Source organism: Natrix helvetica, assembly GCF_964273705.1.
Source record: "Natrix helvetica genome assembly, chromosome: 14".
NCBI classification, from domain to species: Eukaryota; Metazoa; Chordata; class Lepidosauria; order Squamata; family Natricidae; genus Natrix; species Natrix helvetica.
Window position 1 is genome coordinate 2,109,109 of NC_138564.1, and position 27,910 is coordinate 2,137,018.

Consider the following 27,910-nt stretch of genomic DNA (forward strand, 5'->3'; position numbering starts at 1 on the left):
GTTAATTGGGGAAGCCAGATTTACTTAAATGCATGATTCACTGAATGACGTGACTCGCTTAACAATTACGGTCATTATTTATTAAACTTCTATGCTGTTCATCTCGTCCAGAGGTCACTCTAGACAGAGTATAATCAATAAAAACAAAATAAAACATTAAAACAACATTAACACTAACATTGATTTAAAAATTGCAAAGATAGGAAAGGAGCAAGATACACATTGAGAGGAGGTGGTGTTTTAGCTTAATAACCAGGGTAAAACTGGTTATAAAATTAGATCCAATCACCTGATGACTTACTTAACAATCCTACTGCTTTGTGACTGAAATTCTGGTCCCAACTGTGGTCAGGTCAAGGGGTTTCTACAAGCCCGGTGTATTCCAAGGGAATATTCTCCTCCATGAGGAACTTCTACAGTCTTTCAGGGATGACTTAAGAAAGTCTATTTCACGCACTACTAAAATGAAGTGGTTTATTAATTTTAAGTTCCCGCATGATGTATTACTGGTTTGGTCTCCAATGGTTAACAAAGCCACAACTTCCTGTTCTGGAAGATCTGCTGCATGTTTTTGACCTAGGTAATGCCTGTTCATAATGAAGCAAGTTGATTCCAAGTGAGAATGACTCAATCAAAAATAGAATTGGGGGGAAGAAACACCCTGCAGAAATACCAATTGTTGTGCATATGGTTTATTGCAACTATTTACCTTTGCTGGTATATTACACCAAACTTCATTGTAGTCAATGGAAATGACACTTTAGTACTAATTACTTTCAGATCAAGCCAAAAAGCAGTGCAGAATGAGAGATTTTCTCCAACAGAAGAAACGAAAGTGGGAAAAGAACACACATCCTCCTATATAACTGGAATCTAGGCACCCAGCAAATGCCAGGCGCTCTGGGCAAAGGGAAATGCTGCTCCCCATTCCTCCCTTCCCCAGAAATTAGCACCTTTACCCCAAAAGCAGCCACTGCACACGGTCTGACCATGGTAGTAGATCTCTTCCAACAGAACCTCTGCAAAGCCTGGTCTTACAAAGGAGAGCATCGGGAGGGAGGAACTGAGCTACATACACCACGAACTACTGCTCTTCCAAGTGCTAATTAAGTGGGCGCAGCCATCGGTAAGGGTCTCTATCGGCTGGTGTCTTCCCTATGTCCAAAGGGTGAGCAGCAGCCCCCTGGTTGTGCTTAGCTCACTGCAGCCCCAGGCTGATCGCATTCAACCTGTCCCCCGAATGGCAAAAGCAGCTGTGCACCCTCCACCCAGGTGTTGTACTTCTACGGCCAACAAGAGTCAGCCTGGCCTAACACACATCCTTTTGGCCAAGGGTGTGTGTGTTGCAATATTTCAGTTTGGTATCAGCAAGCAAACATATGCCCATTTTTAATCACCCCCAGCCCTCCCCTCCCTGCTTCCCCGAAACAGATCGTGTTGGAACTAAAATAATTTATCTATAGCAGCAAAAACACAAAAGCAAACCCAATATAAATTGAGAGGAGGAGGAGGAGGAGCCCATTGATAAAATCACTTGGTGTGAACCACGGAAGTGCTGAAGAGCAGCTTCTGCTTCTGCTTCTTTTTCTTGCCTCGTTTCTCCTCTGCAAAAGGAAAACACCCATCAGGGCCTTTCAAGGCAACTTTCATTGGAGCCTGGATGGCTCATCTATTGGCCAGGAGATGGGAGCCCTGAGGAGGGATCGCCACTCAAGCCTGGCAGCCATTCTGACGGATTCCCCTCCTGCCCCCAAGCCAAAGTTCCTAGGCAAAGAAGCTGCAACTCCTGCGATATCTGCCTACTGCAGGTTACCTAAAGGTCTCCATTCTATTTTGCTAAAAAGTACAGCCTGCCTGTTGTACAGAGGTGGCCAAAATTGTGGAAACCTTTTGGGAAAAGTGTATTTTCTAAAACTAGCTAATAACACCATTTTGTTTTCAGTAGTACCATAAAATTATATATCAATGGAAAGATAATTTAATTAAAAATGCAATGCAATAACTTTCATGAAGGATTTGCTATTAGAATAGCAGTTATAGAGAAGAAGAGTGAAATGAGATATACAAAAATGATCACCACAGAAAAAATGAGATGTACAAAAATTATCACCATGTCAGTTAATACTTAGTTGAGTAACCTTGAGCATGAATTACGGCCTTACAACGTCTTCCCATGGAGTGAACCAGGTCTTTTAGTTCTTCAGCTGTTATAATGTGAAACCAAGATTGAATGATTGCTTCTATTAACTGGGTTTTATTGCTGGGTCGCTTCTGACTAACAAGTTTCTTTAATCGGTTCCATAGATTTTCAATTGGATTAACATCTGGGCTATTCCCAGGGCATTCCAGCAATGAAATATGATTATCTTGAAACTCCCCCCAAAAGTGGTGTTATTAGCCATCAAACCTCAAAAATACACGTTCCCCAAAAGGTTACACAATTTTGGCCACTACTGTAAGTACCTCTAGGACGGGGGGTGTCAAACTCAAGGCCCATCGGCTGGATTCAGCCTGCAGGGTTCTTAGATCTGGCCCATGGGGCCAGCCTGGAAATAGCAAAGGACCAGCCCATGGTGCCTCTGCTAGCCAAAATGGGGCACTGGGGAGCCACACATGGCCTTAACATGCTCCATTTTTTGCCTGGATGGCCTCCTGCAGCCCTCTGGCAGCCGAAACATTTTGGCTGGCAGAAGGTTATCAAAACTAAAAACAAAACAAAAAAGGAGAAATGTTTCCTCTTTTGCATTTGAGCATGCAAGAAGAGGCAGGAAAGGAGAAAGGGAAAGAGGAAAGAGAAAGAAGAAAAGATGGGAAGAGAGCAAGGAAGGAAAAATAAGGAAAGAGGGGAAGAAGAAAGGAAAATGAAGAGGGAAGGAAAGAAGGAGAGGGTCTCAGGGAAGTCCTGCCTTAGCACCTGGCCACCACAGATGCCCCCAACATGAGTAACGTCAAGCTGGACATGCCTACCCCAGCCCCCCCTAACTCCCGAAGTCAAACATAACCTTGATGCAGCCCTCAATGAAATCGAGTTTGACACCCCTGGTCTAGGATCTGCCCTTGCCAGCAGACAGGTAAATTTGGCTAAATATTATTTCCTGGCCCAATTATTTTATTATTTTTTAAATTTATTAATAAATGCAGCCCAAGGGAGCTTACAACTTGCGATCTCAACGAGACGAGTGCAAGCTGGCATTGTCACATCATCCTAAAAAGTCTGTGACTTGTACACTGTACAAGTAATCCTCGACTTACAACAGTTCATTTAGTGACTCTTCAAAGTTCAATGGCACACACAAAAAAAAGGGACGTGACTATTTTTCACACTTGAGACCATTTCAGCCCCACCCCCCAGGGCCATGTGATCAAAATCCAGGCATTTGGCAATTGATTCATATTTATGACGGTCACAGGGCTCACGTGATCCCCTTTTGCAACCTTCTGACAAGCAAAGTCAATGGGGAAGGTGGAGTCACTTAACAACCCTGTCACTAACTTAACACCTGCAGTGATTCACTTAAGCATTGTGGGAAGAAAAGTCGTAAAATGCAACAGAAAATCTGGGCTCGGTTGTGGTTGTAAGTCGAGGACTACCTGTGTCGAGCTGGGGAAACCTAAGGCAGGCCTGACCACGATGGGACAAATGTCCTGGGATGACTAGAGCAGGGTCCAAACTTGGCAACTTTAAGACTTGTGGACTTCAACTCCCAGAATTCCCCAGCCAGCTCTGGGAGTTGAAGTCCACAAGTCTTAAAGTTGCCAAGTTTGGACACCCCTGGACTAGAGGAAGAGAGAGCCCAGCTGCCCCTGCATTCTGCACGGAATTGAGGGATAATGTCCTCTTCTTTCACTTACCTAAGAGGGGGTCAGAAGTGGATGGTTTGTCCAGTTTGAGGAAAGCCGCCTCAATAGCTTTGCTGAATGACTTCTGGAAACTAGGCACGGGCACACGGTCCGAGTTATCGCTCTCTGCATCGCTGTCTCCTGGAGCCAGAGGTGCCACAGTGGGGGTCTCTTCTGAAAAATGCTGCTTTGAGATTCCTGGAAAGGCTAAACGGGCCTCACGAGGGACTCCTGACTATAGAGCTCTTCTCCAGGGGTTCTCCATTTGTCAGGAAACGATTGGAGGTCTTTCGCCTTCCAGGTTGCTCAGAGGTTAATAAAATTTACAACTCTTTGGAATGGTTCAGTAGTGTTTTGTGGATTGCCTTGATTCATTTTACTTGTCATCTTATTGGCAGAGACTTGTATGTATGTACGTATGTATGTATGTATGTATGTATGTATGTATGTATGTATGTATGTATGTGTGTTACAACCCCTGGTATGCCGAAATATGGGAGGGAACTCATTACTCCCCCCTTCTGTCTATCAGCTCACTGCAGGAGACCATCCAGGCAGAAAACCATATTTTTAATGTTGCCTTTTTTATATTTGTGTTGTATTTGTGCTGATAAATAAATAAAGGGAGACTAGTATAGATCTACTTCAAGCTATTTAGCTCTCATCAGCTAGCCATTCGAATCCCAGTAAGGGTATGGCTAGCTGATGAGAGCTAAATAGCTTGAAATAGATCTATACTAGTCTCCCTTTATTTATTTATCAGCACAAATACAACACTATATATATATATATTGCATTTCACCACTATTGTTGGCTATTTCAAATGTGATGCACAAGAAAGGTAGGGTTATCAACAGAGACTGTCACTGCACCATTATTTAGAAAGGACTACTTTAGAAAACTTTGTAGTCTACTTTACTTTGGCCACCTAATGAGTAGGAAGAACTCACTGGAGAAGCCTAATACTGGGAAAGATTGAGGACAAAAGAAGAAAGGGACGACAGAGAATGAGATGGCTGCATGGAGTCACCCAAGCAGTTGGCGTGAGCTTAAATGGATTCTGGAGGATGGTAGAAGATAGGAAGGCCTGGAGGAACGTTGTCCATGGGGTCACGATGGTTCGGACACGACTTCACAACTAACAACAACTTTAGAAAACTGCTGACTATAAAAAGCAGCTCCTGCACCTAGTTAGTGATGAAACGTTTGCAGGCAAACCAGCCAACAACCGCAGAGAGAGACACACCAAGGACTCACAGAAAGGCCTCGTCCAACAGAATAGCCCTGCTTACCTTTCTTCTTTGGCTGAGAACTATTCCACACTTCTGGTTTGGCTTTTCCAGCCCTCAGCATCTGAAAAGATGCAAGATGGACTCAGAAACCCGAGTATTCACCTCACATGCTGATTTTTACTGATTTGGGGATCAAGCTGGATCAACTGATTACCAAGCAATTACCGATAAAGCTGCTTGAGATAAATGAGAAAGGGAACCGCAATTTCTACAGTTCAGATTTGCTCAACAGTGTGGGCTCAACTTCTGCTCTCTGTAAAATGAGAAGAGAAGGCCTTGCAAGCAGCCGCACGCACCTGGGCAAACGAGGGGAAGGCAGAGTCCTCCTCCAGGCTTCCAATCAGGAATGGGGGGCTGCCAAGGCTGGAAGATGACAGTGGAGTCAACAAGGACTCTGGAAGACAAAAAAAGCCAAATGTTGAGTAGAAGAATGAAGACTTGTTACTAAAGAGGCAGGGAATATAAGTTACAGACTTTTGATACTGTGCCCCCCAAGTTCCAACTTTTATTACTACATTAACCCTCCTGTGGTTTTTCAGATGTGGGCATCCTGCAATTCAGGGGTCTCCAACCTTGGCAACTTTAAGCCTGGCAGATTTCAACTCCACCGGGCTTAAAGTTGCCAAGTTGGAGACCCCTGCTGTAATTGATTTTCAGTCCTCTTTGAGCTCCAGCTTGCAAATTTCTGCTGCTTTGCCTCTGAAAGCACCTGGCAGGCCTGCAGATGCATTAGAGTCCCCTTGGGCTGAGTTAAGTTATTATGCAAATGTTAAGTGGAGGAAACAGAATTACATCAGTCTTTACAGAGCCAGGGCAAAGCTTACGATACGTGGACTTCAACTCCCAGCATTGCTGGCTGGGGAATTCTGGAAGTCTGCCCATCCTTAAATTTGCCAAGGTCAAGAAACGCTGCTTTAGAAGATGCTGTGGATGGCTGAAGTTGCTTTGGCTGCTTACCTGACTGAGAAGTGGGACTTCCTCCAACACCAGGTGGTAGCAGGTAGCTTTGGTTCTCAGGGCCATCAGGTTCTCCTGAGCAAGCGCTGAAGGCCGGAAACTGCTGCAGGTTCTCTAGCGCAATCCGAACCTCTGGATCTAAACGTAAAAGCAGAGGTTCTACTTCCATAACAAACGCTAAACAGTTTTCTATTCAGGTACAGTGGTCGGCTGAAGCCAGGCACCTTCCTTTGCTTCCCTGCGGCTTCACTGCTTGGAACAGGTATCTTCCGCCTCTGCATTTGGCGGGCAAACTTTGCCCAAGTAGAGTGTCAACGATCCCTTAACATGGGCTTTGCATCTCTGCCAAAGTAGGCCTAGACTTGTGCCCTTCCCCCTTCCGTTCAATTGTGTCTGGGTCTCGGAGGCTGCCTGGACAAGCCCCTGCAGTTCCCTTGGCAAGGTTTTTCAGAAGTGGCTTGCCATCGCCTCTTTCCTGGGGCGGAGAGAATGTGCTAGACTCTTGGCTTTGTGCCCAAGGCAGGATTAGAACATGACGTAGCCGGATGCCTTCATCACTACGCCAAACTGACTCGCTCTATGCCTGCATACTGGGTGATAAAAAGACACACAGGGGAGCTGTGCCCAGGAGTGCCACTCACATTTGCCCTGCTTCTTGTTTTCCTCCATCTCAATTCTGCGTTCCCGACGCCGTTCATCGCGTGCTTTCTTCTGTCTGAGCCGCTTTCGTTTCTCAATGTCATCTAAGTTGAAAGAGAGCCTTGGTGAGATGGGCTACTGCAGGCAACCAAATCCCTGCTGTGCCAGCCTTTCAGGGAACTGGGCGGCAGGTCCTCTCCCCCATCCCTCAGAAGCCCAACCCAATACTTCAGCTTTCACTGACTACCAAAGTCATCCAATGTCTCATTTCCAAATTCAACACTTCCATTAACTGCCTCTCTTTTTTCAACTCAAATACTAGATTTTTCTAAACAGAACAATTGTTTTTCCTCACTAGCTTAATTTTAAAGTGAGAGGATACTTTGTCTAAGCTGTTTTTAAGTAGTCTTTCTTGTGGGTAACGTAAGTTGGAACTTGAAAGTAAAGCTGTTGACTAAAGTTGCTGACCCCGTCTCTGAGGATTTCACGGCCTCTTGTTTCTTGGGGAACAAGAGGAAAGCACCTGGGCCTTTTCTCTCCTGCCCGAGAACAGCCTCCAACTACAGGATTCTTAGCGGTCCTCCAACTACAGGATTCTTAGCGGTCCTCCAACTAAAAACTAAGCGTGGCTCAATGCTGAACTCCGGCAAGATTTGTCAGGCGCTGCCACCTGCTAAATAGAGGATTAACTTTTTCTTGAAATCCTTTATTATAACAGAAAGAAGAACTCCCAGAGATCAATTTTCCTGATCTCACCTGAAAATATCTGCAGTGTTTCCTTCGAAATGACCGGAGGCTTCAAAACTAATTCGCAGATACTGAACTCGCAGGTGAGGGGCAAATGGCAGAGGTAACGATGACGCTGACGCACATCCTGCAGACGGGAGTTATGGTTTAGAGAAATGACCCCAAACTCTTCTCCCCCTCCCCCAACTCCCCCCTTCCAGCAGACACAACAGGCAGCCCTAGGAGACTCCCAGAAAAAGTTTGAGCAAGGACTGAATTGAAACGTCTCCTAGCAAACGAGAACTTCAAGGCTCATCCAAGGGTCCATCCCTGCCTTACCTCTGTCATGGAGTGGCCAGATATCTCCACCACAGTAGCCGTGATCCTCTCTGGACTCTTCTCGAGGCTCCCGTATTCATGCACGAGGCAACGGACGTTCACAGGGTGCAGATACAGACACTGCCCGTCCTCAGCTGCAGCATCAGAAGAGAAGTTATGCAAGGTTAGGAGCTTGAAACAGCCCCTCAGGGTGAGGCGGCATTTAAGCAGATCGATAGCAGGTAATTCTTGACCTGTGGCCATAATTGGGACCAGAGTTCCCTTTGCTGACCTTGGTAGAAGTAATAGGAAGGAGAGCTCTGCGTGTGCCTGCTGGCAAAAGCGGCCTTGGGCTTTCCTGAGGCAGATGCACTCAAATTGTCTTCCCCTCCTTCACTTGCGCTTGCCGGATCTACGTTTCTCTCCACGCCGTTATCCGCTGCCGCCTCTGCCCTTTTCAAAGCAGGGGGATCTCCATTCGCAGGATCCACAGGAGGAGATGCCAGCAATTCATCATTGAGGGTCGAGAGATGGTCTAGAATGCACTGTAGCAATAAAAAGCAGTTAGCACCCACTGGTCTTGTCCCACTTAATTTCTTCTTTCTTTCCCTCTGGGGGCTCAAGGGAGCCCCGCAGAAAGACAAGGAAGGGAAACAATGGGCGGGAAGAGAACATGGGAGAATCGCACTCCAGAGCAACGGCCAAATTTGTCTGTATTTTAAAACTAGGTAGAAACAGCTTGCAAAATGGACAGCCGCGGGAGACAAAATGTTCTCAGGGAATCTCTCGGTCAGAGGTCTTCAAAACTTGGCAACTTTAAGACTTGTGGACTTTAACTCCCAGAATTCTCCAGCCAGTTGGGTGGAGAATTCTGGGAGTTGAAGTCCACAAGTCTTGAAAGTTGCCAAGTTTGGGGACCCCTGCTCTGAGTGGACAAAGGGCTGGGTTCCTCACTTCCTGGCACTCTCTCTCTGCTCTCACCACCACTGCACTCAGGCCACCCACAAAGAACGGAGGAGATGATACTGGGGAGGCTTCCTCAGGCAGCCTCTTCCGCACTCATGCTCAGTGCTAAACAAAATAGCAGGAGACCTTTAGGCAGAAAGGATCATCCACCCATGTTTTTAAAAAACCCACCTCCTTATGAGCAAGGAACTCTCCAATGTCTGGCCACAAAACGGAGGAAAGACATTTACAGGAAAGCATCTCATTTGGTTATCACGAACTTGGCCCCCATCTCAAGACACAACTGCAGCTGCCAGAATTTCCCTCCATTGGCCAGGTTCATTATGTCTCAGCTGCTCTTTTCTGGACGTGCTCTAGAGATGTGCTTCACTATGAATACTTCCATGCAGATTCTCAGCAATCTTTCAAAATGCATCATCCATAAGTGGGTGGAACCAGCGCCAAGAGTTGTTACCCTCACATGCAAAGCCAGAAAAAGCTGGCCTGGTCCCAATTCATTCTAGGAAGCCTTCTTCTTGGTCTTCAGCCTCCAGGTGGATGAAATGCGATTGAAGATCACGCAAGTACTCACCTTTTCCTCCTGTGGTTCTGCTACAGTTTCTTTCTCAGAAGCTTCTGTCATAGCTAATTTTTCCACAGCTGCAATGACACCAGGAACATCGCCATCAGACATCAAGTGGCCTTCGCGATCCTAGAAAGAAAACCAGTTATGTGACTTTAGAACCATATAATGTAAACCTAATCTATCTAATTCTTCTACTACTGAGTTAGGAATGTGGTCTTGCAAAGTGCAAATTACCAGAAGAGAAAAAGTTCATGGAGATTCTCTGTCCTCCAGGTCATGTTTTTCCCAAGGGTGCTTTTTTCAAGAGGCAACTGGCCTTTATGGCTTTTCTTTGAAGGCGTTTTGCTTCTCATCCAAGAAGCTTTTTCAGCTCTGACTGGATGGTGGGGAATGGAAGGAATTATACTCCTTGCAGACAGCTGGTCATTTGCATCCTTTTAGCAAGTTGTTGAGGCCACTTGGAGGTTTGTCTGTGTCCTCAGGGTCACCTCAGTAGTGCAAATGAGTGTGGAGCCTTCTTGGCTGCAGGATGTTTACTGCCCTGTGTCCCTTCCCTGTTGAAGACAGGCGAAGGCTGTCAGGGATGAGTCTGTGTTGTCTGCATCTCAAACTGAAGCGCAAATGGTTCCTGTAGTCTGCAATTTTATCTGGAAATCCATTCATACTCCCACACCATTTGATGTCTATGGGGATTTTCAGTCATCCAGGTATAAATCCTTCCATTCCCCAACATCCAGTCGGAGCTGAAGAAGCTTTTCAAAGAAAAACAAGAAAGTCCAGTTGCCTCCTGAAAAAGCACCTTTGGGACTATCAGCAAAGTGTTAATAACTTATTCTTATATAACACGCTGAAATCTTTATATTTTACAGAAGGCGTCCTATTCTATGGACCCCTATCCTGTCATGTGGTTTGAATAAACAAACATGAACTATTACAAGGATTTCTAACTTGCATTTTTCTTTCTTTCAGCAGTGATTAACTACTTGCTTAGTGACATTTTTTCCCCTCCTCCTGTCTTGCATTCTGTGAGACTTCTCAGAGACGGTACATTGAAATGTGGAGACACCATCAATACCTACCTTTTGTTCCCTAAGGCACAACTGATCTAACTTTAGAAATTTGAGCACACTGGGATTTCCTGAATGTGACTCTATCAAACTCAGTCTTCCTCCTTCAGTAGTTCTTCAGTTATTCTATGAACTGCATAGCCTCTTTTTGGCTCATTCTTAGGTTCAGCTTTCCTGATATCAAAACTAGTTTGCTCTTCCTTAGCGATCTTCCAGCTTTTTGACTTTCAGTAATTTTTGTGCACCTACAACGGTATGACATACTATATGCTAAATAAATAAATAACCTACAACAGTTGCTCCTGCTATCTTCCTTTTTTTCTTTCCAGAAATGGCTCATAAAGACTGTTGGAGTTACCTGACCTGTTGTTCTCTGGGCGCTGCGGGAGAATTGTCCCTTTCATATATTCTTTTTCATGAACTCCCTTTTGTTTTCAGTCATTTTACTCATTAGCTTCTTTTATGAAGGAATCCAAGTTAGCGTTTTGCTTTATATGTTAACTCAAATCTGGATTCCTAAAGTTTCAGATTTATTCCCTTCTCTATCAAATAAGCCCAGCATTACACAGGCCTTTCTTTTGACGTTGCTGCTCCTTCCACTTTCTGGATTAACTTTTCTATTTCACTTTGCTGGTCCTCTACCCACTGAAATCAAAAACTGCCAGAGGGGAAAGTCAGGAATTTCCTGGCAGTTCTTTCCCAAGAAGTTAACTGTCATTAAAATCCCCTGTGGGCCTCTTGGAAAGGTCTGCAAATGCTTCTGGCATGCTTCGTCCACAGCAGCTTAGGTGGGTGGCTGAAAATACAGGCGGTCCTCAACTTACAACCACAATTGAGCCCAAAATTTATATTGCTAAGTGAGATGGTTGCTAAGTGAGCTTTGCCCCATTTTACGACCTTTCTTAACAATTTGCTAAGTGAATCGGGCTTCCCCATTGACTTTGCTTGTCAGAAGGTCGCAACAGAGGATCACAGGACCTTAGGACACAGCAAGGGTCACGAGTCGGTTGCCAAGCTGCCAAATTTTGATCGCATGACCACGGGGATGCGGGAATGGTCGTGCGTGAAAAATGGTCATAAGTCTTTTTTTTTTCCAACGCCGCTGTAACTTTGAACAATCACTAAATGAACTGCTGTAAGTCAAGGACTACTTGTGAGGACACTATCAGGGATGATGTTTTTGTTCATCGTTCTGTGTTCCTTCTTTCTAATAAATAAAAATCACATGGGGTTGTTCCTAATTTTTATTTTTAGAATCATCATATTAATTCAATTCAATTTCAATTTATTTGATTTGTTAGCCGCTCCCTCTCCACAAGGGACTCGGGGCGGCGTACAATAAAAAGCACACACACACATATATATATATATATATATATATATATATATATATATATATATATATATATATATATATATATATATATATATATATATATATATATACATATACACATACACATACACGAAGGAGGTAACAATCATTAAATACATAAAATAATAATAATAAAATTAGCAATTAAAATACCCCAGTTTAAAATTACGGATTTAAAAAAGACTGTCAGGAGGAATAAGATGGAACTATGGTTGAGCCAGGCCAGATAATTGAAAAGGGTGGGTCTTGAGTTTTGAACGGAAGGAGCGGAGATCGGAGGTAATCCTAATGTCGAGGGGGAGGTCATTCCAAAGGGCTGGGCCCATCACAGAGAAGGCCCTACTCCTGGGTGTCGCCCTCTGACACTGTTTAGTGGACGGCACCCGGAGAAGTCCCTCTCTGTGCGAGCGGATTGGTCGTAGGGATGTATTATGGGGCCGATTGGAGTAACCCAGCAAATAGCCTGACCAAGCTAAAAGCCAACAGGTGGGTTTATCTCTAGTCATTCCAATCCTTGTAAAATAAACCACAGTGTCTAAACTGGAAATAATACAGGCTATTCCAGGGGTGTCCAAACTTGGGAACTTTAAGACTTGTGGACTTCAACTCCCAGAATTCCCCAGCCAGCCATGGCTGGCTGGGGAATTCTGGGAGTTGAAGTCCACAAGTCTTAAAGTTCCCAAGTTTGGACACCCCTGGGCTATTCAAAAAAATTTTTTTAAATAAATAAAACGGGGGTTTGTACAAGAAAGTGTTCCAAGCCACCGACTGCCATTCTACAAGCCACCACATCCCGCTGATTCTCATCCCTCTCCGCACAAGATCTCCAAAGTTTAAAGGGTTTCCCACCTTCAGTTCCTGCAGGGCTGCTTCAATGAAACATGCTTCCGGCGTATGTTTTTCCTCCTCGTACTGATGCAGAAGGGCCATCTTTTCCTCCAAGATTACCTGCTGGAGGACCTGAGCCTCCGAGGCCAGAAGCAGCTTCGAATACTGGCTGTGCGGCTTATCTGGATGAAGGAAGAGTTATACATTGCAACAAACGTTACCCCATCTTATTTGGATCTGTTGGGCATCAACCCCCCCCCTCTCCCACAATGCACTCTTAAAGCAGCTTCTTTAAGGAGTTTCATTAAAACTTTGTCTTCCATGACAAAATAATTAAGGTTTATAAATGAAGAAAATCTGCATGATTAAAAATAACTTCTAGTTGCTTCAGGCTCTCCAATCAGAATGTATGTGATGCCTTGAGAGAGCAGGGATTGATTTTCAGTCATGTACAGACTGACCCACTGCAGAGCATCAGTTCTTAATGGAATTAGAGCTGTCCCTTTCAATAAGATTCACATGAGATACAGTCACTCTGGAAGCAATTGGGCTTCCTTCTGCACACAGCTCGGATTTGCAGGACTCAAAGCAATCTCTATTCACAAGACACTTGAAACCTCAACATAGAACATAGAATAGAATAATAGAGTTGGAAGGGACCTTGGAGGTCTTCCAGTCCAACCCCTTGCTTGAGCAAGATATCCTATACCAGTGGTGGGCAACCCGCGGCTCGCGAGCCACATGCGGCTCTTTACACCCTTTAATGCGGCTCTTCTGTGTGCCGGGTGCCCGCTCCCCTCCCTCCTCTCGGGCTTCGGAAGGAAGCTTCTGCAAAAGCCCGGGCGAGTGACAACCAATTTTGGTCCTATGACTGCAGAATGCTGCAAAATACCATAAATGCAGGCCAGTTGTTGAGTGTTTCAAATGTGATTGGAACACTCAACAAGGTGACCACAGTGTGTGTGTGTGTGTGTGTGTGTGTGTGTGTGAGTGAGACAGAGAGAGGAACAGAGAGAGGGAGTGAGTGAGGGAATCAGAGAGAGACTGACAGACACACACACACACACACACACAGAGACAGAGAGGGGGAGGGAGGGAGAGAAAGATAGACAAGACAGAGAGAGAGACACACACAGAGTGAGTGATTAAGTGAATGAGTGAGAGACAGACACACCCACATACACAGAGTGACAGAGAGAGAGGAAGGGAGGGGAGAGAGACAGAGGGAGAGACAGAGACAGACACACACACACACACAGAGTGAGTGAGAGACAGACAGACAGACACACACACAGAGTGACAGAGATGGGGGAGGGAGGGAGAGAGAGACAAAGAGCCAGAGAGAGAGAGAGAAAGAAAAAGAAAAAAAGAAAGAAAGTGGGAGAGAGATGAAATTAAAAACAACAACATACAAACCTGACTTACTCAAACTATCCAAGGAAATGCAAGGCCAATGTTCACATTAGTGGTTGTGACTTTGTCAGTCATTGTCAGGATGTAATTTTCTCTACATTGTAAGGCAAATTTTACGGAATTTAACGTTATCGATAAATAATATCGTTCTAAAGTTTTTGTTTTATTAGTTGTGTTATTTGTATCCTCCCGACCTATGTGGATACTTGCATGCAGAATATTCTCAATAAAAACTTATTGAAACTAAAAACAGTGTACCATCCTATGTATTTTCGGTTTTAAAAATGTGGCTCTCAAAGTAAATTTCAATCGTGGTTTTGGCGAGATTTGGCTCAGTTGAAAAAAAAGGTTGCCCACCACTGTCCTATACCATTTCGGACAAATGCTTGTCCAATCTCTTTCTGAAAGCCTCCAGTGTTGAACATTAGGAAATGTCTCCATAGTTCTAGGTTGTTTCTCTCCTTGATTAGTTTCCATCCATTGTTTTTTGTCTTACACATTTTGGTGCTTTGGAAAAGAGTTTGACCCCCACGTCTTTGTAGGAGCCCCTCAAATATTGGAACACTGCTATCGTGTTACCTCTAGTCCTTCTTTTCATTAAAATAAACGTACCCAGTTCCTGCAACCGTTCTTCATATGTTTTAGCCTCCTAATCAGAATAGAGCTGGAAAGGATCTTGGAGGTCTTCCAATCCAACCCCCTACTCAAGCAGGAGACCTATACTAGGGGTGTCAAACTCATGGCATCATGCCGTTGTTGTCACGTGATTTAGCAGAACTTGTTTCCCCTTCGTTAAATCGGGCGTGACGCATCTGGACAGTGGGCCGCGAGTTTGACAGTCTTGCCTATACCATTCAATCACAGTAGAGCTGGAAGGGACCTTGGAGGTCTTCTAGTCCAGCCCCCTGTTCAAGCAGGAGACCCTCTACCCTTTTCAGACAGGTGGCTCTCCAGTCTTTTCTTAAAACCCTCCAGTGATGAAGCACCCACAACCTCTGGAGGCAAGTGACACTCTTACCCCCCAAGTGAATAGGCTGCTCCACATGGGCGAGCGCTGACTTTGGCAGTGCTATCAAGGCTCCTTTTTTCCGATGCATGAGCTGCATTGTAATTGTATCACCGATTGCATACTGACGGGTTTCTAGAGCCACAACACTGCAAAAGAAGGAGAAGGAGAAGGAGAGCGGTCAATGACAACTGACTTTGTCCAGGAGGAAAAGGAGGCCTTCCTCAAGGAATCTCTGTACCTTTTGAGGTCCTTCTTGTGAATGGAGCCGTAGCAGATGGGGCACTTGCTCCAGGTCTTCTCACTCAGGGAGAGATAGTGCAGGATGCAGGCCCAGCAGAAGATGTGCCCACAGCGAGTGATCTTGGCAGCAGTGGGTGGGTACAAGCATATTGGGCAGGAGGGCACTTCATGGCTGTAAATCCGCTGGAAATGTGCAACAGAATCCCATTGAAAAAACTGAACTCTCAAAAGGGGTTCTTCTTTAAAGAAAAGAATATATGAAAACACGATGTGGGGAGCTGACTATTCAAAAGCCCAGCCATGAACACAATAAAGGCTGTCTGATGTAGTTATTTTAAAAGCACGCTTCTCTCAGTAGCACTGAGAATTGTCATTCCAGCACTTGCCCAATTTTGGAATTTCAATGGAGAACCTAAGAACAACATCCCTGAGAAGTGACTGTCCAGGTTTTCTATGAAGTTCTAGAGAAAAGCAGCCTCACAATCTGAGACTTTCATTTCCACTATCAAATCGCTTGGACCATGCAGAAAAATTTAAATTTCCTCCCCTGCAATTTCCTTTCTAGTTCTACATGGCACAAAGCAGGCTAAACCCAATTCCACCGTAGAATACGTTAACAACATGTTCAGATACCATTTCTTGATTCTTGTCACAAATGATTTTACGCCAATAAACGTTAAGCAAGGGATTGGTTAGTTCAGAAATAAGAAATGACCAATTTACATGGGGTAGAACCATAGACCTTGGATGTCTTCTGGCTCAACCCCCTGCCCACCCCCTGGCTAGAGTCCTTATCCTAATTATCCCATCTTTTCATGAAAACCCCCAGTGATGGAACACCCACAATTGCAGGAGGCAACTTCTGTTCCACTGTTTAATTGTTCTCACTATTAGGAAGTTTCTCCTTAGTTCCATGTTGGATCTCTCTAATGAGTTTGTACCCACTGGTTCTTGTTCTGCCTTCAGGTGCTGTGAAGAATAAATCGACCCCCTCATCTCTGTGAGTCCTTCAAGTATTAGAAGACTATCGTCTTACTCCTAAACCTTCTTTTCCTTGGACTAGGCATGCCTAGTTCCCATAACTAGTCATCATATGGTTGAGCTTCCTGTCCACTAACCACCTTTGTGGCTCTTTTCTGCACTCTTTCTAGGGTCACAGCATCTTTTTTGTATTATGATGATCAGAACTGGACGTAGTATTCCAAGTGTGGCCTCACCAGTGCAGTACAGACTATACTATCACTTCTAATGAGCTTGACGCTGTCCCACTGTGGATGCATTGGCTTTTTTGGCAGCTGAGCAGCACATGGCTGGCTCAGACGTAAGGTGTGGCCCACTAGGACACCCAGATCTCTCTCACAGTTACTACTAGTCTTATACCTGTGTGTTTGGTTTTTCTTGCCTAAGTGCAAGAGTTAAACTTTTCTCGCCACTGAACTACACCTCGTTGGATAGGGCCCAGTGCTCAAGCCTGTCAGGATACTTTTGAATCTTGAGTCTATCTTCCAAGGTGTTGGCAAATTCCCCTCAACTTGATGTTGTCTGAAAATTTGAGTGATAAGGGCCCTTAGCGTGAAATGATATTTTAGCCCCATCATTTCATAAATAATTCAATTACTCCATTTAACTTCAATCACAACTTTTTCTAAACTCAGGATAAATAAAGTGTGGATTAAGAGTCTGCAACGAGCCAAACTGACAGCAATTCTTTCTTCCAAGAAAAGCTAAATAGATCAGCGAGGGTCAGCTGGGCTTTGTCCTCAGATGCCATTTCAATCAATATTTACATGGCACAGGCTTATTTGGTAGGCACAACCAAGCGTAAGCCACCAGGTGAGTTAGGAAACACTACAGAACTCAGAAATTGTGACTTTCTGGTGTCCTTATAGGCACAGAAGGCTTACCACTGGTTTTAAACTGCTTAATTGCTGCCAGGACATTATTACCACCATTACAGCTGGAATGTTTGATTATAGCTGTCCAACCAGCAGATTATAGCTGATTATAGCCTTTGCACTGGACTTTTGTACTTCAACTGAGATTTCCTAACTTTTCTGTTTGCAAATGGTGGAAAACTAGAATTAAATGCCTGTATATTTAAAAGGCCTGATCTGCTTAATCTTGTTGCACTGTGCTGTGATACTATGTGAATACAGTCACTCAGAGTTTGGACTGGCTGATTTCCAGTTTTTTGTCTTGACAGCCTGACCCTAATGCATGTAGGCTTTGTCAGTGTTCTCTGGGACATGCACTATCAACATGCAGAGGGATGGAAGTTGGTTCATGAGCCTAGAAATCATGTCTGGCAGGCACCTGTATCAGTAACAAACGTTTAACTAATGAAGGGGTCACGATGCAATTTGACTCCTTTAAAGCTGGAAATAAAGTCCGTCAGTTTGACATTGGGCAAGCCTTTGTGTATGTATTTATGTGTGTGTGTGTGTGTGTGTGTATGTGTGTATGTGTATGTGTGTATGTATGTGTGTATGTATGTGTGTGTGTATGTATGTATGTATATATATATACATACATACAGTATATAGGATGTTTTCATATAGCATCGTTATCAGCTAGAAAACTGAGGCGGCTCATTTCCTCTCTAGCTTCTTTTGGGGAACTGTAGTTTTGAATTCACAAGTTACCTAATGAGCTGTGCGGAGGACTTCCTTTTCTCTCCTGAATCTCTCCCACCACCCCGATTCCTAGGCTGACCACAGTACTTGTGGAGAGAGGGGGGGGGGGGAGGGAGGGAGGGAGGAAGAAGGAGGATACTAACCACTTGTTGCACAAAATCCCAGTTGACCAAGGTATCTTGGTCAGTGAAGTGAACTGTGTAGTCCTGATCATCCCGCACCACAAACTGGCAGCTGCAAAGAATATGAGGGATTTAAGATTAAAAACTCATAATAATAATAACCACCTGAAACCGATTATATAGAAATGATCCAGGAAGACAGATATTCAGGTTAAGTAACTGCTGGCAATTATTTGCAACAATCTTGATAACAACACAATTGATCTTTTCCATTAGTCTAACTGTAATCCAAGGACATATAGCGCTTTCAAAAATCAAATATATCAAGTGGAGAAAATTGGAAAGTATCTGCTTTTTAATCTGACAAGGAATGCTTTCATTTAACCAGAACTGTGGTCATTATTTATTTCTATAAATAAAATGATGCATGTTAGACCTTGGCATTACAATTTCATAAAGCTATATTGTATTGGACAAAACTGGTTTCGAATTCACATCACTAATACTTTTCTTTTCCTTTGTTTTGAATGAATTCAAATACAGCACGGCAATGAGAGTCAAATGACCGAAACAGCTTCAAATGTAAAATATAAACCCAAAGCAAATGTTCACATGGAGAATAAAAACTACAAAACAGGAGCTGAAAGCAACAGGTAGGAACAGCACAGGAACTTGATTAAATTCTCCCTCAAGGTATTTATGATCCAGACCGAGCTCACACTCACTTGGCCTGAAGGAAAAGCTCCTTGCTGAAAGGTTTGTTTTCCCATCTGTTTCTTTTTCCCCAAGTGCCGTGGCTGCTCCCATCAAAATGCCCAGTGTGGCCACGAGGTTCAAATGTAAAATTCAACAAATGGTTCAGATTAATCTTCTTGGGGCCAGAGAATTGGGCAGGGCTGAACTCTGCCCGCTGAGTTTCTGCTACCTGAGAAAACAGACAATTTAGTTTGCAGGAGTTGCAATAAAAAACACGATGCCATACAAACACTATTATTTATACCAAGAAGATGAATATTAGGCCAGAACTTTGGAACAATCTCTTGGAGGAGGGGAAAAGCCAACTGCAGCTTTACTTTTGCCCAAAAATATCATATAGCTTTCCCATTAGGAACAGAGCTCAAACTAAAGAAAACTTAATTATCCTTATAAGCCAAGAGCTTGTTTTTCTGTAGTCACACAGCATATCATTCACTTGCAAAAGGACACTGGACTTTCCTCTAACATTATTTTCTATATTATCATTGCAAATCTTTTAAATATATTTTGCTTACAAGCGTCACGATCTGGAAAACTGCTTATACATCCCTTAAAGTATAGGTTAAGAAGGATTTGCTATTTACTGTAATCTTTTAAAATATACAAATAGAGGCAACATCAACAGTCAAGCCTCCAGTTTTAATTGATTCTTCCAAGAATTAAACATTTGAGGTAACACTTCAATGAGATGCATTTTTTGATCATGAGCCTCCATCATCCTTGAATATGAACTCACCTAGACATAAAGCCTTAAAACATCTATAGTTTATATACCTGAGAACTGCTGAACATTTATCTTTCTTGCACCCCCAGACACAGGCTGGATAGGGACAGCTGAAGGGCCAGATGTGGCCTGCAAATGCCCAGGCCTGCCATACTTAATTAGCACATTTTATAGAACTAAGGGAAAAAAATGTACATGCTAATGCCAACATTCCTTTCTGTACACATTTAGAAGCAAAGAATCCATAGTAACCTCTTCCACTTTTGCAGAAGTAATTTGGCCATTACTTCTTCATGATAGGGCATTATTGTTTGCTTTTTTTTTCACAAGCATGAAGGTAAGAACATTTAGTTCAATTGTGTAAAATTTAAATTTTACCAACAAAGAAATAAAGGAAGACTAGTATAACTATTTCAAGCTGTTTAGCTCTCATCAGCTAGCCATACCCCTCTGGGATTCGAACCCGGGCTGCTTGCATATTAGGCAGATGTATTAACCTCTAGGTCAGGGGTGTCCAAACTTGGGAACTTTAAGACTTGCGGACTTCAACTCCCAGAATTCCCCAGCCAGCTCTGCTGGCTGGGGAATTCTGGGAGTTGAAGTCCGCAAGTCTTAAAGTTCCCAAGTTTGGACACCCCTGCTCTAGGTCATGGGCTCCCCTTGCTTTGTCGGCTGTACCAGGGGGGAGATTAAGTGTTTTTCCGGTGCGACTGATCTATCAGGGCAACCTGGTTTACCCAAATATAGGCTGGATCACACTGCTTCCGCTTTTGCCTTTCAGCCCCAATCCAGGAGCCTTTGCGGGCAGTTGCTTTCGCGAAAAACTATTTTTTGTTCTATACCGTCGCTTCCGTGACAACAGTTTGTTGCGGAAGCGACTAACTGTGAAGGCTCCTGGATTGGAGCTGAGAGGTGAAAGCGGAAGCAGTATGCTCCGGCCCATATTTGGGTAGACCAGGCTGCCCCGATAGACCGGTCCCACTGGAAAAACCTTTATTCAGTTCAATTAGATTCTTGTTTTTAATCTGTATTCCCCATTTTGAATGAGAGAAGGAAAAATTGGAAGTTTCCATTGTGTCAGAAAAGAGAGATAAGACAGAATATCTGCTGAAGTAAGGCATGTAAATGTCCCAGGAAGGGCAGGGTCTCACCTCATCTCGTCTTCCGCCATTAGAAGAAAGGCTAAAAGATTTGCTGCCGCTGTTCTGCTCCCCCCTCTGAGGGGGCATCTTGTTAAAAGCTTTGCTTTTCTGTGAAAAGGAGCGACGGGACTGGCTGGGGAAAGTCTCATTTTTGGGATATGAGGTTTCTCTCTTACGATTATAACGCTGTCTGGATCCACTTGCATTTTTCCCTTCTGAAATAAACAATAAAGGAAAACGATGTTCAGCATTCAGTCAAAAGCGAGTCCCAGCAGAGCAGGCAACCTACGTCAGCCAGACTGCTAACAGGCGCAAAGGCTTCTCCAGAGGAACTTTCATGGCTAGAAGGTGAAACCAAACATCTTTATTTAAAGATCTCGCTAACTGAAGATATTTTGATCTTAAAAACTGTACCATTTTCCCGACCCTTGTGCTGGCATAAAACAAATACTGTACTCATAGAAATGTATATTTACTAGCAACAGGAAAGGATTACTCTTCTTAGTATTCATCCTCAGAATCACTTAGAAGAAAACCAAGTAAGTCTATGGTGGCCCAAAATCAGAAGGACCGATAGTCCCTTTCCAAACTGACAAAAAGTTATTAGCATTGGATTATTTGCTCAGGTGCCTAATTTCGTTATTCTAATGCTTTGAATCACCCCAAGGGAATTAGACAAGTAAGCATAAATGCTTTACCTATAATTTCATTTCCAAATACTTCTGACGAGGAAAACATTGGTCTTTTTAAATTTGAGTTTTTGTACACTCAAGCTCTTCCCTCCAACAATATTCGGTTTTGCACACATCAAAACTTTTTTTCAATAAAATAAATTATTCTATATACAATCCAAAGTAACAATAATTACTATCCAATGTAGGCAATGCATTTCCATCATCATAAGTTCTGTTATAATTAGAACAGTTATTCAAGAAAGAAGTTGCCACTAGGATAGGAAGCTTGGGAGTACGGGTAGTTCTTGACTTACGACCACAACTGAGCCCAAAATTTGACCACGGAACACTGCAATCATAAATATGAACTAATTGCCAAGCATTCAAATATTAATCACATCGTGGGGATGCTGCAGAGGTCATAAGTGTGAAAAACAGTTATAAGTTGCTTTTTTCAGTTATGTTGTAACTTACAACAGTCACTAAATGAACTGTTGTAAATCAAGGACTACCTATATTAGCAACCTTAAATTCCCCAAGATATAAAATTTAAAATTCGCAATATAAACTCCCTCAGTTGGAAACAGATTTCCTACAGGTGTGAAAAAGTTACATATACCATTGAAAGATACTACCACTAAAGGAGAGCAGGCATTTGTGATTTCCTGCTTATAAGAACATCCAAGGAGCTTCTCCCTTTAAAACACCTAATTATTGACCGGAAATTATCAGGCCTTAGGAAGTGCTGTACTATACTGAATTTTTTCAACTTTACTCTTCTACAGAAAGGCCTCTTTTCTAAAACATTTGTCATATATAATTTTAATAATTGTCCTTGAATATAAATCATTTGGTAACTGCTAGGCGATTTCTGTAGCTGCAATTCTTGCTATTCCAGGCTTTGTAGAATGTGAAGGTAGTGTCAGCACCCTCAACTATTTGCACCACTGCCCCGTTCAGATTAGGACTTAATCAAGGTCTGCACACACGGCTGTCATAAGCTAAAAGCAGCACTTTCTACACTTGAACCTTTTATCTACAGAGAGCCTCCAGTAGCTACAACAAATAATTAGTTGAAAATAGTTGGTCAAAATGAGTGTCGCTTTCTGTAGTGATGGAAAGCCTGTGGATTCTACAGAACCATTCTGCACTGTTGTGACCTGGAGTGTCATCAAAATGTTATCTATGAGCTGATAGTAAAGATAGTCTATAAGGCAGTCTGGTGCAGTGGGTAAAGCAACAAGCAAGAAACCAGGAGGCTGAGAGTCAACAGTGACTTACAGGCACACAAAAAATTAAAGCAGTACACAAAACAGTATATTCTTTCATCTTGGTGGTATCCTCTTCCTTTTGGAGTGATCTTTTCACCAGATACAACTGACCCCAATCCTGCAGGCCTTTAGAAGTTTTCCCAGGCATTTGGGTCAGGATGAATAACGTCCCATTTGGATGAATTACAGTGTATTTAATTTTGATAGCTGCCCGGTTAGTTGTTGGTTGACAGGAATATCCAACACCAAGATAGGCTGAAGATCCAGGTAGATCTCTAAAGAGTTGAACACTGGGGCCTATCTAACAAAATGAAATTTAATGGAGAGAAACGTAAGGTTTTGCACTTAAGCAAGAAAAATCAAATGTACAGGTACAGATTAGGTGAAACCTGGCTCAATAGCAGTAACTGTGAAAGGGATCTTAATCACTTAAGAATGAGCTAGTAGTGTGCAGCAACAGCCAAAAAAGCCAACTGCATTAATTAGGCTGCATTAATAGAGGGATAGAATCAAAATTACCTGAACTATTAGAACCGCTTTATAAAGCCTTAATAAGACCACACTTGGAATATAGCATCCAGTTTTGGTCATCATATTATTTTAAAAAATGTAAAGACGTTAGAAAGAGTGCAGAAAAGAGCAACAAAGACAATTAAGGGGCTGGAAGTGAAAACATTTGGTCACAGGAATTGGGTTTGTCTAGTCTAATGAAAAGAAGGAGTAGGGATGACATGATAGCAGTGCTCCAGTATTTGAGGGGCTGCCACAAAGAAGAGGGGTGTGTGTGTCAAACTGTTTTCCAAAGCACCAGGAGGAAGACAGAACCAATAGATGGAAACTAATCAAGGAGAGGAGCAACCTAGGAGAAATTTCCTAACAATGAGAACAATTAACCAGTGGAACCCCTTGCCTTCAGAAGTTGTAGGTGCTCCATCCCTGGAGGCTTTCTTACACTAGGCAGTTGAGTCAGATGTTTAAATCAGTGAGATGATACTTGGGTGTGAATTTAAGTGGCATTCTTCATTTAAAAAAACCCTAACCATAATTGATTGCTAGCACTTGAGTCTGCCTTCATGAATCTGCTCTGTGGAGATGAATACCACTCCAGTCAAAAGAACTGTCTGACTAACTCAGAGAAAAAAAAAGACTTAAAGAGGCCAGAAGAACTCCTATAATCATTGTCATTGACCTCCATCATCAAGCAGACAGGATACAAATGAAGAAAATGCAACATTACTTGTCCAATAACAAATCACCAAATACGAAGCACATTAACACTCCAGAAGGGTTATTCAAAGAACAATGGCAAAGAAACTGCAGGTACTTTTGTGCTGCCTGATTGTCAGTCTATGTATCTACCATAAGGAAAATACTGAATAAGCACAAGATGTATGGGAGAATACCAAGGAAGTATCACACTCTGCAAAATACACTCTGCTGCCCATCAGAACTGAAGAAGCTTCTTGGATAAGAAGCGAAACTTGTTCAAAGGGGGGGGAAAAAACAAGAAAGTTCAGTTGCTTTTTGGAAGAAGCACCTTTGCACTGCCCATCTCAAGTTTGCCAAAGACCACCTGGAAGATATAGAATTGATGACTTCATGAACATTGTCGGCTTCCACTGCTTCCTTCCAGGTGGTTTTTTTAAATCTCCTCCTCTAGGCTACACTGACATTTCCTATGGTCTCCAAAAAATTAACCAGGACCAACCTGGCGTAGCTTTTTAAGACAACAAAAATGAGGATGCTGCTGCTTAGATTCAGTTTCAAATATAGCATCTTTGCTATTTATAGCAGGGATAATCAAAATATTTTGATACGGGAATAAAATATTCCAGAATGTTTTAGTTCCCTTCTCCAGAATATGCCAAACCTCCCCTTAGACCAGGGGTGTCAAACTCAATTTCATTGAGGATCACATCAGGGTTTGTGTTTGATCTCAGGTGGGGTGGGGGTGGGCGGGCAGCTTAATGTCACTCATATCAGCGGTGCCTGTGGTCTGAGTGCTCTGCCAGCGAATATGGGCTCCCAAACTCCGTTTTCTGCCGCGATGGCCTCCTGCAGTCCTCTGACAGTGAAAACGAGCTCGGGGGACCATGTGCGACCTTTGCAACCTTTTTTGGGCCGTGATGGCCTCCTGCAGCCCTCTACCTGCGAAAACGGAGCTACCCAGAGCTCCTTTTTTGCTGGCAGAGGGCTACAGGAGGCCATTGTGGCCGAAAACGGAGCTCCCAAGCTCCAGACCTGACTGGGCTGGACCTTAGCAGTTTCCAGGGCAGCCCCATGGGCCAGATCTAAGCTCCCTGCAAGCCGCCTCCGACTCACAGGCCTCGAGTTTGACATCCCTGCCTTAGACCAAGTCATTTCTGGAAGTAAATAGACATGGTATTCCAGATGAGATCTCTAGTTTGAAGCTTATCTATCTCCTGACAACGGATACTGTCAAACTACTTCCACACTACTCCCAAGAAAAAGGTGTGGAGGCAGACACGGAGAATCAGGCTCAACTCATGGGTGTCTGTTTTTCTAGCTCTGCAAAACGATGATGCCTCCAGGGCAAAGGAGTGTTTCTTTTAAGGCAATTGGCAGTTTGTCACAAAACAACAACTGCATCAAGAGTAATGGAGACAAGGATGCCTCACTGATCACCATCAACACTGCCACCTAAAGTTATTGGAGTGAAGACTTACAGATGCCATCTGTCCCATTAGTTTCATCTCATTTAAAGGCTGTGCATGTTTAGATCAAATATTGGGCTTTTTAAATTGCAATTCCCAATTATTCTGAATAAAGAAGAAAAAAAAACACAATAAAGCCTAGAAATCCAGCTAGCAGAGTCCCTTCTTTATCGGACAAACAAATGGCAAATTCCATGGACCCATTTGTTTGGACACCCCTGGCTTAGGCTTTTTCAACATGCTCTATGTTATCTCCACTTTACAGATTCCCTAACAGCCAATTACAAAAGTCATTCCTAAGCAGGCTTTCCCCACCGAGGCCACCATGGAAAGAAGCTCCTATCCTCCCAAATGACATCTATATATTAAAAAAAAAACCTGCCGAAATTTAGATTCATAAAAACCAGCGCCTTGCTGCACTCTTAAACAAGAGCAAAGATCCAACCCACGGCTGGCAGCATCCTGGCTTGAAAGGGCTTCACCTTCCCTTTAAAGAACAAGGCTCACCCCCATCGGCAGGAGGTTGCATATGTTGGTGTGCAAGAGTCATGCAACCACGTTCGTGCAGTGACCGGGGTCGGCTCCGCAGGTTGCAACAACCCAGGAAGCGGCTGCGGCTGCTTGGACTTCGCTCTAGCGCAGGGGTCTCCAACCTTGGGCCCTTTAAGCCTTGCGGACTTCAAGTCCCAGGATTCCTCAGCCAACTGGCTGAGGAATTCTGGGAGTTGAAGTCCGCAAGGCTTAAAGGGCCCAAGGTTGGAGACCCCTGCGAGCCTAGCGCCGCTTCTCAACCTCCTCCAATGTCCAGAATTCCCCACCCGGCCGAGGAATTCTGGGAGCTGAGACCGCCCCTTTTCCAGCTGCTGGGGCGCATGGGTCGGGGGTCCCCTCTGGTCCAGATGCGCCGCCCCCCACCCTCCCCGCGGCCTTACCCCCTTTGGGCTTGGATTCCCCCCCGGCCGGGCCGGCGGAGTTAGAGCGGGGCTGCTGCCCTTTGCCTCCCGTCGCAGAGGAGGATCCGGGGCCGGGGCCGCCGCAGGGGCTGCTCTTGTCCATGGCGCTGGCGGGCGGGCGCGGGGGCGCTGCTACGGGAGGGCGGCTGGCGGCTGGGGCCGAGGCCCAGGCTCATGGCCCGGCGGCGGGGTCGGCGCAGCGCAGTCGTCTCGGCCACCCTCATGGCGACATGTTCGTCACGGCTTCGCCCGGGCGAGGGAAGGAACGGGCCGGGGCGCGGCCACCACAAGGCTCCGGTGCCGAGTCGGAGAGAGAGAGAGAGAGACGCCGCCTGGCGTGGCCGGGCCTGCGCCCCGCGGCTACGGAGGAACGGCCTTGGGAGAGCGCGGGGGCCCGCGAGGCCTCCGCAAGCCAGGCCCGGCCGGCGCCTCAACAGTGGCGAGAAGGGGCTGTTCGCGGCCAAGGGGAGCCGCCCGGTCCGCCTCAGCGCCGCCGCCGATGCCTGTAATGGCGGACGAGTCGCCCACCGCCGTGACGGGAAGGCCCGGATGGAGCCTTTCGCCAGAGGGCGGGGCGGGACGCGCCGCAAAGCATGCCGGTCGCCGTGGTTCCTACCCCCAGCGGCCGGACGGGCCACGCGCCGCCCTCCTCTCCAGAGAAAACTACGTCTCCCGACAGGCACCGGTTGAGACTCGCCCCGTAGGCTGAGAGGCGGTTTTGGGATTTGTTGGGCAGGCCGAGCTTTGGGGTGGCTGAGCCCCTTGCGAGGGGCAGGAAGACGCGGCGGCGGCGGCTCCCGTGGTTCCAGTGCCCGGGGAGGCTGAAAAACTGAGCGCCCGCACTCCCGGCCCCTCTTAACTTTTCTAAACTCTGCCAAAGTGGCGCCCAGGGAGCCTCCTAGCGAAACTCTTGCGTTCCTCACCCCGAAGCTCCCCCGTGGGTGGATAAACAGGGAGGACCGTGTCCCATCCTCCTACCTTCTTCATGACCTAAATTCTGACTCCACGGCTGAAGTGATTCAGGGTGGCTGAACCGGCCAGGGCACATAACTTGGCGAGCTGTAAAATCGTTAACTCTGTAAAATGAAGAGAGTTGGAAAGACTGGGTTATTGTCTTGTCCAACCTCCTGCTTGGAGCAGACTTTGCCGAATAAAAACATTTCAGGCAGGCTCTTTGAAGACTCCCAATGAAGGGCAGTGTTCCCCTTCCAAGGGGCAAGCTAGTCCACTGGTTGACCGCTCTTTCTCTGAAGAAGAACTTCTTCCTAATAACTTGGCTTCCAAGTTAAAAAGCAACAACAATCGTAGCACTTATATCTGTATATCAGGGGTGTCCAAACTTGGGAACTTTAAGACTTGTGGACTTCAACTCCCAGAATCCTGGGAGTTGAAGTCCACAAGTCTTAAAGTTCCCAAGTTTGGACACCCCTGCTGTATATGTTATATAGTGCTTTACAGCCCTCTCTAAGCAGTTTACAGAGTCAGCCCATTGCCCTCAACAATCTGGGTCCTCATTTTACCCACCTCAGAAGGATGGAAGGCTGAGTCAACCTTGAGCCAGTCAGGATTGAACTCCTGGCAGTGGACAGAGTTAGCCTGCAATATTGAGAAACACTAGTCTGGGGTAACAGAGAATATACCATTTCCTGCCCTATCTGACAATCCCTGAAGACCACTACGATATTGTATCTCCCCTAGGTATCAACAGCATGATATACCCAGTTA

General features: G+C 44.7%; 1 protein-coding gene across 2 annotated transcripts; it reads right to left on the minus strand.

Annotated features, from left to right (window-relative positions):
* Positions 1 to 676: 676 nt before the first annotated feature.
* On the minus strand, positions 677 to 26,740 carry RNF10 (ring finger protein 10). Of its 2 annotated transcripts, none has more exons than XM_081966378.1 (17): positions 26,165 to 26,740; positions 20,622 to 20,827; positions 18,716 to 18,915; positions 18,012 to 18,102; positions 15,234 to 15,418; positions 15,005 to 15,141; positions 12,595 to 12,755; positions 9,310 to 9,429; positions 8,065 to 8,317; positions 7,794 to 7,927; positions 7,485 to 7,602; positions 6,731 to 6,832; positions 6,090 to 6,227; positions 5,429 to 5,526; positions 5,133 to 5,193; positions 3,853 to 4,011; positions 677 to 1,604 (listed from the first exon to the last, which is right to left on the minus strand). In XM_081966378.1, the coding sequence occupies exons 1-17, from the start codon at positions 26,286 to 26,288 to the stop codon at positions 1,531 to 1,533; spliced, it is 2,361 nt and encodes a 786-aa protein (XP_081822504.1). In that variant the 5' UTR covers positions 26,289 to 26,740; the 3' UTR covers positions 677 to 1,530. The 2 variants fall into 2 exon arrangements, with proteins under 2 accessions (XP_081822504.1, XP_081822503.1); XM_081966377.1 differs by having other exon boundaries at positions 3,853 to 4,014.
* Between the last annotated feature and the right edge of the window lie 1,170 nt (positions 26,741 to 27,910).

What these genes read in the sequence shown, in the direction of transcription:
- RNF10 (XM_081966377.1), bottom strand. Translation starts at nt 26,288, where the DNA reads ATGGACAAGAGCAGCCCCTGCGGCGGCCCCGGCCCCGGATCCTCCTCT. An exon ending in AAGTCCCACTTCTCAGTCAG is followed by an intron (nt 5,527 to 6,089) that starts GTAAGCAGCCAA and finishes TTTGTCTTCCAG; the next exon opens with AGTCCTTGTTGACTCCACTG. An exon ending in TTCTCAGCCAAAGAAGAAAG is followed by an intron (nt 4,015 to 5,132) that starts GTAAGCAGGGCT and finishes AGCATTTTTCAG; the next exon opens with AAGAGACCCCCACTGTGGCA.